The sequence below is a fragment of the Biomphalaria glabrata genome, chromosome 12 (genome assembly GCF_947242115.1).
Source record: "Biomphalaria glabrata chromosome 12, xgBioGlab47.1, whole genome shotgun sequence".
In the NCBI taxonomy this organism is placed as follows: domain Eukaryota; kingdom Metazoa; phylum Mollusca; class Gastropoda; family Planorbidae; genus Biomphalaria; species Biomphalaria glabrata.
Genome location: NC_074722.1, coordinates 2,800,408 through 2,820,313, shown reverse-complemented (window position 1 = coordinate 2,820,313; position 19,906 = coordinate 2,800,408). Strand labels below are relative to the sequence as shown.

Here is a 19,906-nt window from a genome sequence, read left to right as displayed (position 1 = left end):
TGTTTTTGTTTAGCTCAATTTCATGGTTTTAGCTTCCTCAATGCACTGTGATCCTATCACTTGTCTGGTTCAGTTGGGAACTAACTGTTACGTGCGCACGGTAGTGTAAATGTGAAATGGTGCGAACGGGTGTTGAAAGAGGGGAACCAAAGATGGAGGAATAGAAACTAAATAGTGTTGACAGTGTTCATGAAGATTCAATTAATTTTAAACTATAACGTTGCCGTATTGTGTTGTTATATTGTTAAAAGAGTCTCATCATATAACAAACGTAACAGGGTATCTGTGTGAATGTTACTGTGATCGCTTTTTATGGCATTAGAAAAAAAAGTTGTAAGACTTCAATGCGAACTGGAGGGCTCAAGTCTCGACTTCAAGGAGACAACTTAGCCTACACCATCATTTCAGTCAAGCACGATTTCTTTCCCTTGTTCAATGCCTAACAAAATAATTAATTACCTATAGTTAATTAACTTTTTTTTAATGATTCTAGTTTCTCAGGTAGCCTACAAGAAATAATTATGCAAAATTTCAACTTGATCCGAGATTGGGTGTGGCACAAATGACGGATACAACCCTTTTACCAGGCAGATATAACACAGACACACAGAGTGAGTTAATATAAGCTTTAGCTTTGTAACAAGGTTTAATATCTTTGAAGGTATTGCCGTTGAATCATTGAATGTTTTGTTTTGTTTTACATGTTTCGTATGTTCCTCCAGAGTTGAAGATAGTTTACTTCCTAGTCCAAACCTCCCGCAGGACGACGGGGGATAGGAGTGGGCAGGGTTTGAACCCGGGACCATCGATAAATCCAAACGACACTCCAGTGCGCAAACCGCATGGCCAGGCAGCCATACCTTTGTGATATCACGTGCAATATTGGTAAGCTTGATTCTAACCTCATCAAAAATTGACTACATATATGGCAACATAATATTATAACTTAATGGCGCAGCTGGTTTGGCACGAGGTTCTGACCAGTGGCGTATAGCAAAGTAGGGCCTACACATGGGCCCGGGCTCAAGAATTTCTTGGTGGATCCCTCCCTTCACCAATGAAAGGAATTTGTGGTAGTGTGTGACAAAATACACAAGTAACAATGTCATACAAACTATCAGGCCTATAAAATGTCAATTCTTATCTTATATGCTTACTACCAGAAACCATGATATTGACATGCCACCCCCACCCCATTAATTACAGGATGGCATTCATCAATTTTCTCTCTCTCTTTCTCTTTTTTTAGTTCGGGGAATTATACTTTCGTCTGCATTAAAAATTGCATCTTTTTTCTATCGTTGTTTCATTTTGTTTTCGGACAATAGTAAAACTCACACACACACATAATGTTAGTGATATAACAATAATTACACAACAAACTTAAATCCCAAAACTAATGGTCAAAAGAACTGTACAATAATTATGCAATACACGACAAGTGTTTATGAGAGTAGACACACAAGGAGCTCTATTTATTACGTAAACACAAGCGGTGTTGTGATATTCTGTCCTGCAGCTTTTCCTAAAACCCTTTCCCTTTGCAACTTCTTGTGTGACTAAAGAGGCCAATCCTTGATATAACACAGCTGCGATCACAGGTTGGGCATAATGTAATCACCAGGCGCCGTTACATTTTCATCCTTCTTTCTGCTTCTGTCGTGTATGGTATATGCAATCTTTTCTTGCACTTCACTATTCCCAAGTGAGACTTGTGTATCAGCTCTAGCTTGTATGAACGTATGCTTGGCGACATGGCTATTCTCAGACCTTTGTAATACTTTGAATATTATTCCACTTGAAGTTGATAACATGGTCTGACTTCGACTGGAGTCTCGCTTCTTGTGTAAGGCCAACCAGTAATAATTACTTCCATGAGCATTGAAAGCTCTTTGCTTGCGTAGCCTTGAATTTCGCTGCATTTCGAATCAGTTACAGAGATCTTATGCACAGAATCAGCTGTACATTCACATGTCTGCGTACATGAGAAAGTGTAATGGAGACAAACCTTTTCTTACCCTTCCAGTAACAGACATTCAGATCATACCACCGTGGTCTCATTATCATCTTCTGGATTCTCAGTTCAGGAAATTCTCTTTGTAACTTGTTTTCTGCCTTGGATTCCATGCTGTTTGTCCGTTGTAGTAGTCCTAAGCATTCTGCTGTGTCAAAATGTTTTCATGTCTAAAACCTTAAACCTTGCTTTCAACTCTTGGGTATTCAAAGGAAGCACCTTAACTTCTAAAGTCTTACGTGATTTGTATAAGACTTGAGTGACTGTTGAATATGCTGAGAGTATAACCATGAGATATATCAATTGTATGAAGACCCACCAATAGTGACCGAAATAAAAAAGAACAGACTACGTTGGGCAGGTCACCTTGAAAGAATGTCAGAGAACAGAGGAGCGAAAATCGTATACAGGCAAAAACCAAAAGGTAGGCGACCCAAAGGCAGACCCCGAATGCGATGGATTGATGATGTGGAAGCAGATCTGAAGCAGCTTGGGGTTAGGGCGTGGAGACGAAAGGCCCAGTAGAGATCTGAATGGAAGTATGTGTTGAAGCAGGCCAGAGCCCTCCATGGGCTGTAGCGCCACTGGGATGGATGGATGGATTTTCAAACCTAGAATGTTAGTGATCGGTCTTCAATAGTTTTCATCAGGTGATGTTCCCGTTTGATCGCTTTATTGAGATCTTTTGGATCAATACATATTCTAACTTTGTCATTCCTGAACCTTGGAGCTAACCCATTCAGTGGGTTCATGCACTGGAGTAATAGCTTGCATTTCTTTAAGTTATTCTTCAACTTTCTTTCTTAGTATTTTAAAATAAAAGTACTTTTTTACTGGGGCATATAAAAAGTAAAGTACTTTTTTTTACAACAAAAAAAAATGTAAAAAAATACAAGTCTGCTTTTTTTTTTTCTCAAGTTGTATAAATTTAATTTCATTTAAAATGATTTCAAAAATACAAAGCTGCAGACAGACATATGATTGGTATTCAATGCACTTAGTGAATAGTCTGTAAAAACTCATCCAAGAAAGGCAAGTAAAAAAGAGAAAACATATTTGTAGAATTCAATTATCAGAAGAACTAACTATTCAAAGATTGATGTCAATTCAGTTCATCACAAATCAAGTCTCTTGGGGGTTCATCACTCGGCTGAGCGTGTTACATTTGGTGGTGTCCAGAAAATCTAGTGTATAGTGGGCGCTCTACAACAAATGATCAAATTAAGAAAATTAAAAATTGTCCACATTAAGTTTTGACTTTTAGGTAAAATATGTTAAGGTTAAGGTTATTTTCACAATTTTGAATCAAAGTAAGATAGGAAGATGAATTTTTTGATGTATTTTGATCAAGTTGAATTTTTAATTGTAATGACTTAGTGGCTTCATTGATTTCAATGTCGACGTAAATGGTCAATGACTATAACAAATAAAATGCTCAACCTTAGAATCTAGTCTCAAAATAAATCCTATGTAACAAGTTTTATCATACAAAGGACAAATGGAATGATGTTGCATTTATTCATATAAAAAAAAATCAATCTTAAAACTTATTGTGGAGTAAATATAAGTAGAATATAATACAATCTGAGATATACATGTATATATAGAGAGAGCAAGAGTAATACAAAGATATAAACTAAAGTGTAATGATTCAGTCATGAACTGTAAATGAAGAAAGTTGTGATGTGAACTATTCACAATGTGATTTGATTTCTAAATATCACTGACATAAATATTCAACAATACTGCACACACTCTTTGAAATGTGAAAAATATTTAACAACATGTGATGGGACTTCATGGAAATAATAACCCTAATAGTGTAGTCCATCTTTTCCTATTTCTTCCGACAACATAGTAATATTTGCTTCACATTCTAATCCAAATTATAAACTATACGATTGAAACCAAAGTAATTCTATCAACAACATTATCTTTTTCAATTTTTTTTTAAAGAAGCAATACTGTAATTATCCACTTTGAAGGTTCGGCCCACACTTTTCTTAACTTAAACTGTTTCTAATTGTATTCCAGTATACAATTGTTTAGAAATGACTTTTACAATTGAAGGTTATAAGATATTAAAGATAAATAAGAAATGAAAACAAAAAAATTAAAATCATGCAAGAATAAAGTTTAACTTCTTAACACTTTGTCCACATACAACTATACCACAGACATATTCTAAAACTTCAGACACATAAATATACCACAGACATACTACAAATCTTTAAAGACACATAACTAAAATACTAAGACATAAAATGCATAAAGACACTCAAAATGTGCTTGTTCTCCAAAGTTCCAGAGTAATAGATCAAGGCCAAATACAAAAGATTATAAAAAATATTTTCTACATTGAATGTTTTAAGTAGGAAAACAAAAACAAAAAAAAAACCAAGAAAATGATTATAAATAAAATTAATACATTTCTGTAGGAAAAACAAGAGAAAAAAAAAACCCAAACAAAAAGAGAAAATGATTATTAAATAAATGTCAGTTGTTATAAAAAAAAAAAAAAGCTGGGAAATAACAAAATGTTATCTTATTGTTATTCTACTAGACACATAACAGACTTGAGCCACGCGCACTGAGTTAGTAAAAGTTATTGAGTAGAGCATCAGCTGTTTGTGAAATCAGTTTACCAATAAACATTTTGTCTTTAACATCTGAACACTTTTCATGCAATATAACCCTTCAATTGAATTGAAATGTCTTTCAAGAACTAACAGGATTTGTACTATTTTTTTCAGGATCACAAATAGTTTACACTTGTAGAAAAAAAAACAACTACAGATGAAAAAAAAAATGTTTAAAAATACTATGCTTTAATACAGTTTTTAAGTGGGTACAGCTTCAAGCTCAACAGGATGCATCAACAGTGAAAGCTAAATTTAACATAATAAATGAATATACAAATGACTTATTGTAAATGGATAATCAAAAACGAAGAAAATGTTTTGACTCATTTTTTTTTCAAATAAATATCTACAAAATATCTAGATCATCGCCAAATGCATTCGTGAAGAATTTCTTCGCCCAACATTGTCTCAGCAGCATGGTCTTCAAATCAATGTTTGGGTTTTATGACTTTACCCCCTTGTCCAAAACAAATCATTGCAGACGTGGTTCAACGCTTTGTGACTATGTTGATATATGAAGCCATGTTATCAGCCAGATCGGGGTTTCTGTCTGTCAGTTTGTAATAAAACTTCTCTTCTTTTCCTTCTTTCATTGCACATAATCTGGCAGCGACAAATAGGAAGTCGCTCAACCTGTTTGATATAGCAAACAAATAAACTGTGATATTATATCAAATCATTAAATAAGACCAATCTGGTATAAACTTTGTCACATGTAAATTATGAGTGAGTCTGGTGTGAATGTACACTTTGATTTCTTATAGTTATAATGTTTTTTGTTTGGTGTAATGCACAAATTGTAAGACAAATTTCCATATGGACAATAAAGAATATTATTATTATAGTTATATTTGGCAATTAAATTGATGAACAAACTGTAACTTATTGTTGTAAACTTTGCATGTAATGTTGAAGAGAAACTGGGGTATGAACATATATTTTGTGTGCTATCGTACAAATTGTTTGCTCTAATTATGTACTTTTCTTGTAATACACAATTGTAAAACAAATTTCCTAACTTATAATAAAGATCATTACCATATTATTATTAAAAATAAATAAGAAGTCATCTCTATTTATTTATTATTGTGTGTTTATCAATCTAGTTTCCCTTTCAGAGCTTGTAATCTATAGGGTATATGATGTAAAGAACATTTGTTTCTGTGGCCCATGGTTAATGAGGGTGTCATGTGGCCAGCACAGAGACCAACTACTTTTACTTTTTCCCAAATAATGTTAGAGCTGGGTGAACTCAAAGGCGACTAGAGATCCGAAAATTAAAAAGTCCAGTCTCCACCAGAATTTCAACCCGTGACCCTTCGGTTCAGATTCTGAAGTCAAGCACTTTACCACTCAGTCACCGCGCCTCAGTATATCAATCTACATTATCTTAATTAACCCTAGGAACAGAACACAAACAAGGGCTATTTAGTTATCAGAGGAAAGAGAGAATCCAAAAATTACATTTTCAGAAAGTTCTTTTCAAGAGTTCCCTGATGACTACTATCTATAAGTACATAAAGATTTTTAAACTTAGAGTATTTCACTATGTGAATAAAATAAAAATGTAATTATTTCATCACATTCAATTTGCATTAAACTTATTGACTGTAGATCTAAAAATATATATTTTTTTTAAATTGCTAATCGTTTACGGCCTGTCATAGACTAAAATGGTTAAGTTACATAGTAAGAATGCTACACAATCAACCAGTGATTCAGCTTGATAAAAGTTAAATACAGGGAACTTCTCTCAGATTTTTGTTGGTTCAGTGCTATCTGCAACTGACCAAACCTATCCATGCCATGTATGCAGCCGGCCTTTCAAAGTAGTCATCTTCGTTTTCATGGGAAATGAGAAATGTGCTCATCTTCAACAATGATATATATATATATATATATAGATAGATAGATATAGATATATATACACACACACATGGAACTAGAAAATTAATTTACCTATTGACAAATTTGAGAGTTTCTTCATCAATTTCTTTTTCTCTTATAAGTGGTGTGATCCTGGAGAAACAATTTCAACATAATATCTTTCAAAATATTGTAAAGGATTATAATTTTAATGATGTAGCAAATAGATTTCAACCGATGTTATAAAATACATGAAGACCTACCATCTTTCTGTACGTCTGCAAACAGACCTAGCTACATGAAGACTGCAAGCTGCTTTACCTCCAGACTATTGAAAAAAAAAACCCCATTGACAATAATTCAGCTTCTAACTGAAATATTTAAAGCCCTAACCTACATAGCCAAACATAAAACAAGAACTGAACTCACTGGTAAAATAAAATTTGTCAGCGGAGGCAACTCTGCAGAGATTTCATCAATCCATTTCTCTAGCTCTAGAGTGACTTTATGGTTGAACTGGACTTGCTCTGAAACACAACAAAAAAACAACAACACCTTATTTATTACTCTATTATTTGTTTAAATATGTACAAAGTAAAAAGTCCCCATTCAGACCTTGTGATCTATAGGGCAGAGAATGTAATGTCATCTGCTTCTATGGCCCACAGTTAATGAGGGTGTCAGGTGGCCAGCACAACAACCAACCACCTTTACTCTTCCTACAAAAGCCAGGTACCCATTAGAGTTGGGTGGACTCAGGTGCATCCTAAAAATCCAGAAATTCAAAACCCCAGTCTTCCCAGAGATTTGAACTTAGAACCTCTCAGTTTGAAAGCGCTTTACCACTCAGCCACCATGCCCCCTTCATAGATATGTAGATATGGTATATTGTTACAAAAAACACAATAAGCATCACAATAAATAAACAAAAAAAACGAGTTACATCTTGAATGAAGTTTTCAACAAAACAATCCTACAAAGAATATACCCCCAAGCATTAGTCAAGCCTTTTTATGATAGATTATTGTTTTCTTTAAAATAATGTCAAACTGTGAAACTATAGAAACAATTTAAAATTGAAGGATACAAAAAAAAAAAATAAACCTACAAAATGAAAACTAAAGTTAAAAACTCCAATTCAGTAACCAATAAGCATACAACTGTGAAACAAATCTACATTGCATAGTACAGTCTGTTCTTCTATAGCACAATAGCACTTAAAAACCATAGCACACACACACACACAAAATCTCCACAATTTTTTTTATTTTTTGTGTCTAGAGAAACGCTTAGCTTTTAAAGTACTAAAATTAAGCATTACTTCCCTTTACTATGAACTTAACAAAAAGTAAAAGAGTACTGTCAACAATTTAAAGTCAAAGTCCTATAATTTTCTACCCAATATTTGTCTAATTAAGTTTGAAAGATGTCGTGTGCTTTTACCAAACTCTATGAACAGCCTGCATAACTGATCCTTATCATAATGTATAAGGGCTACAAGTTAGTGCCAGCATAATTCCTATGGTAAGCAAATATCACATGACATGAAAATATCATGTGACATGTGGGACAACAAACACAGAAAGTGAGTTTATTTAACATACTGTTAATGTGTAATTCTGAAATTACAATATTTTTATTCTTAACTCTTGGATAACATTTAAATTGTTGTTAACATAACAACACAGAAATCTTTTCCCAAAAATATTTCTGAGCTAAGTAATAGGATATTAAGTTCAAATCATTTGTAAAAAAAAAAATGATGCAGCATGATCTTATTTTTGGACATATTATGAAAAAAAAATGAATTAATATTGTCAATGTCTTTGATGCTGAAGATAAAGGATGAGTGCTTCACATGACTATGTAAACACAGTTGAGATCTGCAGATTTTGTCACATCTAACACAAACAAATAGACATCACCTGGGGTCTATTTAAGTTTTCATCTTCTGTACCCGATATCTTTGGGCCTCAAATAAGTGTCCAGTGGTCTTCGTGAGATCAAAACCCAAACCCGACCATCTCTTTAAGAAAGTGAGGGCAAAATGTCACCTGAGTTGGTCTCTATAGCACTTCCAAGGGGGCACCTCTTTAACATCACCTTCTTCTAAGAGAGAGAGAGAGCGAGAAAGAGGGAGGAGAGTTCCCCTTTCAGACCTTGTGGTCTTCTGAGCTTGCCAAAAAGATAACCATTGCAGTCATTCTCTATGTGGGATAAGTGGCAAATCCAATGCAGCTGGTGAATGGTAAGTGGTACTTCTATACAGAGCACACCAGCCTCCAACAGAACATGGTTATTTGTAATGTAGTCTTGCCAGTGTAAGTCCATAATGGAGTGAAGGTGGATGGTTAGTTGGAAGCCTTCAAGAAGCCTTAGATGCCTTCAATAGAGCACCCAGGTCTTAGATCCAAACAAAAGTGTAGTGAGAACCACTGCTTTACAAATACTGATTTTGGTAGCCAAAGACTTCTATTCTGCCATATTATCAATGTTAAATGTATAAAAAAAAAAATTGAATCTCTTTTTTCCCCATTTCAACATTATTTGAGTTAAATCTAGAAAAAAAAATCTGAATTCCCTACACAACCCACACTGCCATCATCATATATTAATAAGGATCAAGTTTTTTTTAAAAAACCTTCTTATCTAGCTTACACAACCCACACTGCCATCATCATATATTAATAAGGATCAAGTTTTTTTTTAAAAACCTTCTTATCTAGCTTACACAACCCACACTGCCATCATCATATATTAATAAGGATCAAGTCTTTTTTAAAAAACCTTCTTATCTAGCTTACATAAAAAATATACTACAAATAATCTAGAGGATGTATAGGTCAGTACTTTTCAATGTCACTCTAAAAAAAAAAATAAAAAAAAATAAAGCCCATAGGCTACTTAGCACTTTGTCTGCACATTCTTGAATCCAGTCCATTCACTCAGAACTCAATCCTCTCCCTTCTCCTGACATCAGCTGATCACTTCCCCTCCCCTTTACCCAATTTCCCCTCTCTAGTGCTCTGTATTTTTGTCCTTAACTTTAATTTGTTTTACCCCAACATTCCCCCCACCTCATTTATACAGCTTGTGCTGTTCTCTTCATGGAAATATATGTCCATTTAACTTCCCCCTCTTTCAGGTAAGACAAAATTTGTAATTTAAATACCTAGCAACATTTTCTTTGTTTTTTTTTTTGTTGTTGTTTTTTGTTCAGTGTCATTGTTCTATTGTAAAACATGAGTCTAAAAGTTTTTTAATTAAATCATCAAACAGACATATTCTACTTTTTAGCTATTGTCATAGTTCAAAGTACAAAGGAGGTTGTATACAAAAGTTTTTTTTAATGGTAAGTCCCCAAAGAAATTAGGGTGAGGAGAAGGCAGGGGTATTGTTAATGGCTTGGCCTCTTATATTTTCTTTTAGCCATGCAGAGTTTAACCTCCTACAAGTACATGAACTGCCAACTTGATATTTCTCTTTGATCCACCAATGTGTAGTAGACCAACTTTAATGTTGATTCAAGTTATGCCTATTTTTAGAATTCACAAAGAAATCTTTAAAAGAAGATATATACACAAACGATTCATATACAGGTATATAGAAAGATATAACATATATATAATCAAACTTAAAATTACATACAGGTGTATATAGAAAGATATATATATATATATATATATATATATATACATAATTCAGATTCTAAATTCTCAATTAGATCTTCAAAGGAAAATATATTTATAAATCACTTCTGCTCATTTTACATGTTACAGGTGTTACTTCAAAGTGGAAGATTATTACATCCTAGTACAAACCTTGCACAAGGAGGCGGGGGATGGCTGTGGGCAGGATTTTAAACCTGCAACCATCAAGACGACAGTCCACGGTGCATATCACATTAACAGGCAGCCATCTTTTATTTAACATGAAATGTTCAAGGCATCTTCTTCTTCTTGCCAGCTTTTTGCTGGAGCTGTCAGCTCTTTTGCAGACTGTGCCAAGGAAAAATAGTGTGCTGTTTTCTTCAGTTGTTCAGCACTGCCGTACAGGGTGTTGGTTATGTTGGGCTGGAGTGGTAGTAGGGCCTGCCTAAGGTGGATTAGGAAGGGGCATTCAAAAAGGATATGGTTTACGGTTTTGTAAGGGTGGGCGCAGTGTCTACAAAGGGGAAGTTGTGTGGGATTTATTTTATTGAGATGGTAATTTAACAGAGGTGTGTGTCCTGTCCTTAGTTGGAAGATTGCTCTTTGTGGGGGAGGAAGTTAATACTGTCCAGTTTGTTAGGCATGTTCATTTCTTTGTACATGGCTCTGCATGTGTTTCCTGTTGCCCATTGGTTGAGCCACTCCGCTTTGTGGTTGTTGATTAACATGTTCAAGGCATATGAAAGTAGCAAGGTGCAATCATGTATATCTCCCTTACAGGAAACAACTTTAAACTTTATCTGTTTTTGGTTTGTTTGTTTTGACCGAAGGTAATTTGCTGACAGGGATAAATCTACAATGTAGTAACTCCAACGGCGGACTGAAAGGGTTAAGTTGTGTGCGGCCTACTGACACACACCACTCAGGCCAATCACACAGGTCAAGGTCTGTTGAACAAGGGACAGTACTGCTAGTGCACGCAAGTATGACCCGTGCTGTGGTCATGTGACCAAAAGCCTTTACGGTCGAGAAACAATGTGTAAAGAAAGGACAGTTGAGTCCAGGACACCAAAGCAGTAAGGACTGTGTGATACCTTTGAGTCCTCGAGAATGTAGCTGTACGAGCAAGAGAGACTTGTAATGTTTAGTCAGGCAGTTCTGTTAAGTATAAGAAAGCATTTGAAGTTAGTGTAGCCAACTGTGTTGAATTGGCTGTTGATGTAATTGTAATTAAAATGTCACATTGTTACTTGAAGCTCTTATAGTTAAGATTTTGTATTAGATGTGATGTGTTGTGTTTAGCAGTGTTTACAGAAGGCCTGGTAGAAGAAGATCGCAACAATATCATTATCATAGCTGTCCAAATATATAATCACTGAGTATTTATAGAGTTAAAATGTTCACAGCTACATCTCACAAAATGTATTACTATTCTAGTTGTCCAAATATATAACCCCTGTGTATTTATAAAGTAAAAAATGTTCATAGCTACATCTCACAAAATGTTTTACTATTCTAGTTGTCCAAATATATAACCCCTGTGTATTTATAAAGTTAAAATGTTCACAGCTACATCTCACAAAATGTTTTACTATTCTAGTTGTCCAAATATATAACCCCTGTGTATTTATAAAGTAAAAATGTTCACAGCTACATCTCACAAAATGTTTTACTATTCTAGTTGTCCAAATATATAACCCCTGTGTATTTATAAAGTAAAAATGTTCACAGCTACATCTCACAAAATGTTTTACTATTCTAGTTGTCCAAATATATAACCCCTGTGTATTTATAAAGTAAAAAATGTTCACAGCTACATCTCACAAAATGTTTTACTATTCTAGTTGTCCAAATATATAACCCCTGTGTATTTATAAAGTAAAAATGTTCACAGCTACATCTCACAAAATGTTTTACTATTCTAGTTGTCCAAATATATAACCCCTGTGTATTTATAAAGTAAAAATGTTCACAGCTACATCTCACAAAATGTTTCACTATTATAGTTGTCCAAATATATAACCCCTGTGTATTTATAAAGTAAAAAATGTTCACAGCTACATCTCACAAAATGTATTACTATTATAGTTGTCCAAATATATAACCCCTGTGTATTTATAAAGTAAAAATGTTCACAGCTACATCTCACAAAATGTTTCACTATTATAGTTGTCCAAATATATAACCCCTGTGTATTTATAAAGTAAAAAATGTTCACAGCTACATCTCACAAAATGTATTACTATTATAGTTGTCCAAATATATAACCCCTGTGTATTTATAAAGTAAAAATGTTCACAGCTACATCTCACAAAATGTATTACTATTCTAGTTGTCCAAATATATAACCCCTGTGTATTTATAAAGTAAAAATGCTCATAGCTACATCTCACTCTTAGTGAACGTACTGTTTACTTAATCTAAAATTATTTTTAGAAACAAAAGAATGGGATCTGTTCCGATGAATGTACTCATTAAAAACAACTACAGAGTTGAAAGGGGGAGGGGGGGGGGCACTAAGTGCTATAGAAGAGAGTACCGTATTATTCATTTCAAGTCTTACTCAAATTCTTTCTGAGAGACGGGTTGACAGCACAGCTAGTTCTGTGGCAAGCATCTTGTAAAAACATTACATTCATTTGTTCAACATTCATTAGCATTGGGGAGTAATTAGGTCATGAATTTCTAATTAGAGACGAGTAAAGGCACCTTCATGGCATAATTTGAGGAAGCCAGAAAGAAACACATAAATAACAGAACTGACCTTGGACTTTAGTCTCAATTTATATTGTTATAACATGGACTGCTTCTATTCGGTCAAATAAAAAATTAACATAGACAAAGCGACAAAGAAATATAGCATATACTAGCGTTATCTCAAGCTACATTTGTTCCCTGGCTTTATCATGTTGTTGTTTTGCCATGGAGAGCTCCCTTTTTCTTTTTTTCACTTACAATAAGAACAGACTTAAACATTCTTCTGTATATTCCTTCTACATTTTAGTATGTATTAGGTTAGGTTGAAATGGACCAGCTTGTAACTTTGAGCATCACTTCTCTCACCCCCCCCCCCTTAATTAAGTCTTATTTTTACAACAACTCAGTGCTTCCCAAATTGTGTTCGGTGGAATCCAAGTGTTCCAAGAGGCCTGAATAGGTGTTCCACAAACTACTGGAATAATTTACTAGTAAGCAACCACGTGAATAAATCTCTCTAAAAAATAACTAAAGTGTTCTGCTAGATACTCAGAATGTGCAAAGAGTTCCGTTATATAAAAAGTTTGGGAAACACTACTCTTAACTATTCTTCTGCTTTTCAGTTCTTAATCAAAATATTTGATAGGCTCTATGAGTGGTGGTGCGGTGGCTGAGCGGTAAAGCGCTTGGCTTCTGAACTGGGGGTCCGGGGTTCGAAACCTGACGAAGACTGGGATTTTTAATTTTGGGCGCCTCTGAGTCCACACTGCTCTATTTGTTGGGGAAAAGTAAAGGTGGTAGGTCCTTGTGCTGGCCACATGACACCCTCCTTAACCATTGGCCTCAGAAACAGATAACCATTACATCATCTGCCCTATAGACCACTAGGTCTGAAAGGGGAACTTTACTTTTTTTGTATGAGATTCTTTTTACATCCTGAAAATGGAAATGCTCCTCTAATATTTTGACCAAAACGTCTGTGTCTCCTTTTTGCATATCAATAAAACTGCACGGATTTCAACAATCCTCTTTTTGGCCTGTGAATTCTAGTATATTTTACATTTAATTGGAACAGCCAGCTTTAAAGCACTTTCCCAAACACACTCTGAATGTTTTATACAATGCCTACAAAAGCAAGTTACATGCCTAGGAGTGCTATTGAAATTTACAGACAATAAGAGTTTAAACAGTGCTTAAAAATGGAAGAAAGTATAATTCTGTACTTTTGTCAGGTTTAAAAAAAAACATAATAGGTTCAAATCCTGAATTAAAAATCATATATATGGTCAATTTAACTGGTGTGGTGTCAATCATGAAAATGGGTTTGTTCTTCTATTTACAAGGTAAGTAATAGCAAAATAAATTTTCTTTTCTTATCAGCCAATGCAAGTGGGCAAATGAGTGATGAATGAATCAGTCTAAGTCTTAGAAAATATTATTAATTCTTGAAATTTTTAAACACTGAATATATTTTTATTTAAACACTGAATATATTTTTAATTGGGAAGAGTTGAGGTGAATGAAAAGGCAAATCATGCAAATCTCAAATGTGCTTTATTATAGAAAAGAAAATTTCAGAATTAAAAAAAAAATTAATTTGTTTGAAATTGAATAGTTCATGTATGCTTTTATTTTTCATTTCTTAAGACATTAAGGGTTTGATTCTATCTTGTTTTTAAATTAATAAAGTTTTAATTTTTGGAAAAATAAAATCCAATGATTTCTTTGTCATTTGATCATTGATATGAAAGAAAAACTTACTGAGATGAGCTTCCTTAGCAGAACTGAGTGGAGTGGCAATATTTGATCCCACATCTTGTAAAATACACTGAATCTGTCATGTGAAAATGGTAAAATTTTAAAAAATTCTCATTAACAAACTTGACTTTTGAAAAGATTAGATTTGTTGAATCATCAATGTATAAACCAAAGGTTATGGGCAAAAAGCCTTCTCTTTCCAAGGACCGTCACTCTGGACGTTCTACCAGAGTCTACAGCAGACCAAAACCCCATGAAAGATTGATAAATAAAATAAATGCTTTAGTGGCAATGTTAATAAGTTTCAATTTGTTTGTAAGTGTACGCTTTACTAACCCTAACCCTTACTCATGTGGCTCATAACTAAATGAGTGATTTAGCACAATATAAATGAGGAGTAGTAACGCGCTTGGTTTCCGAACCGGGAGTCCCAGGTTTAAATCCTGGTGAAGACTGAGATTTTTAATTTCGATATCCTGAGTCCACCCAGTTTTAATGGGTACCTGACATGAGTCAGGGAAAAGTAAAGGCTGTTGTTTGTGTGCTGGCCACATGACACCCTTGTTAAACGTAGGCCACAGATACATCTGCCCTATAGACCACAAGGCCTGAAAGGGGAACTTTACAGTATCAATGACTTGATGATAAGTTACTTAGTATTTGTGATTAACAAATCAATCACGGGAAAATGTCACAAAATTAGAAGCAATGTAGAACTTGTCTTACCATTTCCAGCTTCTCATCGATGGTATGACCAGCCTCTCGACAATACTCAGCAGCCAAGCTGGCGTGTCAAATAGAATGGTAAAATTACAAAGAGAAAACTTAAAGCAAAACAAAAGAATATAACAAAGACTTACAAACATTTAAATAATAAAATTAAAAAAAAATTAAACAGAATTATATTTTTTACAATTTTACAAATAACAAAATATGTTTAAAATTATTGCTAACTCATTCTTCCAGACAGAAGTTCCTATAAGAAAAAAAAAGAGGGATGGTTTAGGCATTTAGAAATTACCCAATAGATGAGGACAATTCATCTGTTGATCCAAGGGCATGAAACAACGCATCATCTTTTGGTTTTCTGACACCAGTGAACGTCATGCTGGTGCCTGTTGTTCAAAATGAAATGAAATAATTACTACTAGACTAATAATTTCATCTACACTCTAAATTACTTCCTCTACACTCTAATCATTTCTTCTAGATGTAAACAATAATTTCTTCTCGATGCTAATATTTTCTACTAGACTCTAGAATGAGCTTTGTATGACACTGTGTTGTGTAACTTATATAAATGTTATGCTTTGGTTACTAGGCACGACATGGCCTAAATTGTGCCGATGTGCCTAAAATCAAAATCAAATCAGATGTATTGAAACCGTTAAAGTGGTTCATTTATATTACTAACAGGATATCTTAATACAGTCGTTCTCAACTTTTTAAGCTCGGCGTCCCATTTTTACAATCCCCCACTCTGCCGTGACCCCCCAAAACACACTCATACAGCAATAGGGAGAGTAGACAATAACAGTCCATATTTTCGATGGTCTTAGGCGACCCCTGGCAAATCGTCAATCGACCCCAAGGGGGTCGCGATCAACGGGTTGAGAACCCCCGTCTTAATAGTAACACAGAAACCTTGTACCGGTAACAAATTTAGCCATTCAAAAGTTTTCTTCTGCTCACTGAGTTATTATGAACTCTTGGCTATTTCAAACTCTTTCTTATTTCAGATTAGTGAAACCCTCTTTGAAGTTCTAGGCCTACAAGACCAGAATTATAACATTGTGTTTCATCATTGGCCTCCTTCAGTCATAGAACGACTATGGTTCATCTCAGAGCACACTTCCTCATGTGGCTGTGGAGCTCTATTTTGGAGAGACACTCCCGTCCACAGATAGCGCAGGTTAAGGTGGCTTTTGCTTCGGTGGTAGAGGAGTTGGACGTTTTTCGGATTGTACGTTTTTCTTTCTGAGCTGAGACCCATGTACTTTCACTGTCCATAGCTTTTTTGGTCACTGTCTCTCTCCATCTGTTGTGGTCTAGAGCTATGTCTTCCCAATTGTCAGTATTGATGTTCACTGATTTGAGGTCACGTTTTATTACATCTATGTAACGGAGGTGGGGGCGACCAGTTTTTCTTTTGCCAGGCGCGAGTGTTTATGTGCATTGAAAACAAGTGTTTCATAATTGGTATACTAAAGAGCTCTGCCCACCTACATGTAATGGTTATATCAAAAAATTGAAACATAAAACTTATTCTTTCCTCATCTGTAAGCTTCCTCATCCAACAAGGTGAAAAAGTCAACACTAAATAAATAATAATTATGATAGAAACAAACTATATTAATTTATTCAAACATCTGTACCTTTGTCTCCTGTTTTAGTATAAATTTTCTTATAATGTCGTACTGGGCAAGCCATAAGACTTCTGCGAGAAATAAAAATAACATAACAATAAGACATTACAAAAACCTTCATAAAATTTCATGAATTATGGGATGTGTGGCAGAGAGACTGAGTACACTTGTGCTTGGTTTGGCTACTGATTAACCAGGCTTGAAGTTTGACACCAGACTCGAGCAGAACCTTCTCCCAGATACACCCCCAACTGGTCTACAAATGAGATTCCAGTAAATGCTGTAAAAAGCAACTGATCTAGTTACAGAACTTTCTAAAATAAAGTGGGACACTTGAGATCATAGCTACCAATAATCTGATTATCAAATTAGAAAATATATTGTTATTAATTTTAATAAGACCCAGCCCCAATATTACTTAATTAATATGACCCCCCCCCCCCCACCCCCCCAAAAAAAGTTTTTCCTATTTTCTATACTAGATCAACTAAAATTAATTTAGGATCAAGTGAGCGAAAGAGTGTGTGTGTGAGTGAATATAAAAGAGTGCTCTATTTATATATATATATATATATCAAAAGAGTTTAATTTGTAGACCATTTATTTAGAACAGACTAAAATGTACCCATCTTCTAAGCTCTACTGTCAGTGGTTCAGCATGGCAAGCCAAGCCTCAATGCCTTGAGTTTTTGACCTCAATGACCTGACATTGACCTTTCAATCTAAAAATAACCCCACAGCTCATTCCATACTATAAATCTATAACTAGGGCAAAGTACTGCAGATAGGCCTACTAGAAGAATGATTATGAATGTTGATACAAATCTTGACAGTGATAGGGCTGATACTTTGTCAAATGAATCTGGACTTCCTGCCCACCACTTGTCTATGCTTAAATGCATACCTAATTCAAGTAACAAGAACTCAGTTCAAATTGGCTAAACAAAACTATAACTGCTAAATCCTGAACATTAGAAAATACCTTACAAACTGCAAATTTTATACCTTGGTGTCTAGAGCCTTTAAAAAACTTAACCTAAATCTAATAATATCATATTAACTGTTTGACTCTTTGACTATTTTAAACTCAGAACTTAAATTTAATTTGTATGTGTTTAATAATAAAAAAAAACACAAAAGGTTTTACTTTCAGAAGAACTAAGTAACAGTTGCACTATGGATCAATTATTAATAAACCTTTTTTTTTTTTTATAGTTGTCAAAATCTAACCATTTAACATGACAGACAGACAGGCAAACAGAACACACAAAACTTTTCCCATTAGGATGGGAGTGGGGGTTGCTAAAATGTAGATCTATATAGAATCTAGAATTTCTCGACTGTTAAACAATATTAATATTATTATTACTCACAGTCCACTCATAGAGTTGCAACTTGATTGTATAACTAATAAAATTAATTGTATCTATATCTAATCTCAGATTAATAGCTTATTGGTGATTTTTTAAATAACAAATTGTCAATTAACAATACTGAACAATCTATATTCCTATTATGTTAGTAAAATGTTTTACATGCTTCAGAGTTGAATGTAATCTAATTCCTAGTTAAAATCCCCCGCAGGACGACGAGGATGACAACGGGCAAGGTATAAACCAGGGATCCTCGAGATGACAAAATGACAGTCCAGCGTGCATGCTACTAGATCTACATCTAGAAATAGTAGATATCAAGATATAGATTTTTACATCTGACCAAGTTTAAATGAGATTGTCTCTAATCTCATACAGACATAATCTAGGCTGTATTGTCTTTAATCTCACACAGACATAATCTAGGCTGAAATTCTCTAAGCCACTGTCAATGAACTTATGAATGAATTGTCTGATATTATCAATGCATAAACATAGTATGATTTAGATCTACTAGAACTAGTTATAATTATCCATTATATAGAATATAGAGTCTAATAGCCTATATTACTAGTGAGACAAAGTACCGAGTTATATATAGAATATATAGATTCTAGTTCTAATTTAATTGAGTGATATAGAATTAGATCTAAATTTCTAGGCCTTATTTAAACCTATTATAATTACTAAATTAGTATTTAGTTAGTAGGGTCTATCTGAAGTAGAATATTTTTTTAGAATTCGTAATTAATAATTATTATTATATTTATTATTTAATAAAAATATTGACTGTAGACACGTCACACTATAGTCTAGTGTAGTGTTTGTATTAATTGTATACTCTAACTCTAGTCAAGTCTAGTCTAACAGTCAAAGTGTAAGTCTAGGACGGATCTACTATTATTCTAGATATTTGAGTACTAAAATTAAAAAGACTAAGAATCTAGATTATTCTAGATTAATAAATTATAAATCTAGATTGAAAATTCTGTCTCTGGTCATGTTCAGAGTTTGTCTTGATCATTCACTAGAATTCACAAGATCTACTGATCTACTATTGACAGTCTTGTGATGAGTTTCAGTCACTGACTCACAAGAGTCTGGCCTGAGAGACCAGAGACAGAATTTTCACAAGACTGTCAATAGTAATAATAGTAGATCTAGAGAATTAGTGTCAAGACAGAGTGAGAGAGAGGATCTACTACCAGTCCAGAGTCTGGTCAGTTTCAGTTTGAAATTATGCTTCAAATGGTAAATCAGTAAAATTACTAAAAATCTAGACTAGTCACTAGATCTAGACGTCTAGATCTAGATTAATTCAATTGGATCTATAGTATAGGCCTATTATTTACCTTATTGCGCTTGATCGCTGATTAGCAAGTATGCACATAAACTGTGTTGTAACTCGTACACCATTCATTTTCGCAGTTTGTAAACAATATTGTACTTTAATCTCAACTTTTTGCTATCACAGCTTGACCTCGCACTTTACAGTACTGGGTACACTACACCACAGCCGGCGAATTTGTCAACAAATGCT

At 34.1% G+C, this 19,906-nt stretch overlaps 1 protein-coding gene and 1 long non-coding RNA gene across 2 annotated transcripts; one reads left to right on the top strand and one right to left on the bottom strand.

Annotated features, from left to right (window-relative positions):
• Positions 1 to 3,511: 3,511 nt before the first annotated feature.
• On the bottom strand, positions 3,512 to 19,859 carry LOC106055861 (corrinoid adenosyltransferase MMAB-like). The gene is made up of 9 exons (XM_013212349.2): positions 19,719 to 19,859; positions 17,003 to 17,064; positions 15,649 to 15,742; positions 15,354 to 15,411; positions 14,631 to 14,703; positions 6,952 to 7,049; positions 6,786 to 6,850; positions 6,616 to 6,675; positions 3,512 to 5,289 (listed from the first exon to the last, which is right to left on the bottom strand). Exons 1-9 carry the CDS (start codon positions 19,784 to 19,786, stop codon positions 5,145 to 5,147), a joined length of 723 nt encoding a protein of 240 aa, XP_013067803.1. The 5' UTR covers positions 19,787 to 19,859; the 3' UTR covers positions 3,512 to 5,144.
• Positions 8,941 to 11,421, top strand: LOC129921984 (uncharacterized). The gene is made up of 2 exons (XR_008773913.1): positions 8,941 to 9,667; positions 11,003 to 11,421. It is a non-coding gene; the product is annotated as an uncharacterized LOC129921984 (long non-coding RNA).
• Positions 19,860 to 19,906: the final 47 nt, after the last annotated feature.

Excerpts from the sequence above, each read along its gene's own strand:
- LOC106055861 (XM_013212349.2), bottom strand. The coding sequence starts at position 19,786 with ATGAATGGTGTACGAGTTACAACACAGTTTATGTGCATACTTGCTAAT. Across the intron at positions 17,065-19,718 it reads CAGCGATCAAGCGCAATAAG|AAGTCTTATGGCTTGCCCAG; the intron begins GTAAATAATAGG and ends TATTTCTCGCAG. Across the intron at positions 6,676-6,785 it reads TGCAGACGTACAGAAAGATG|GATCACACCACTTATAAGAG; the intron begins GTAGGTCTTCAT and ends TTGTTTCTCCAG.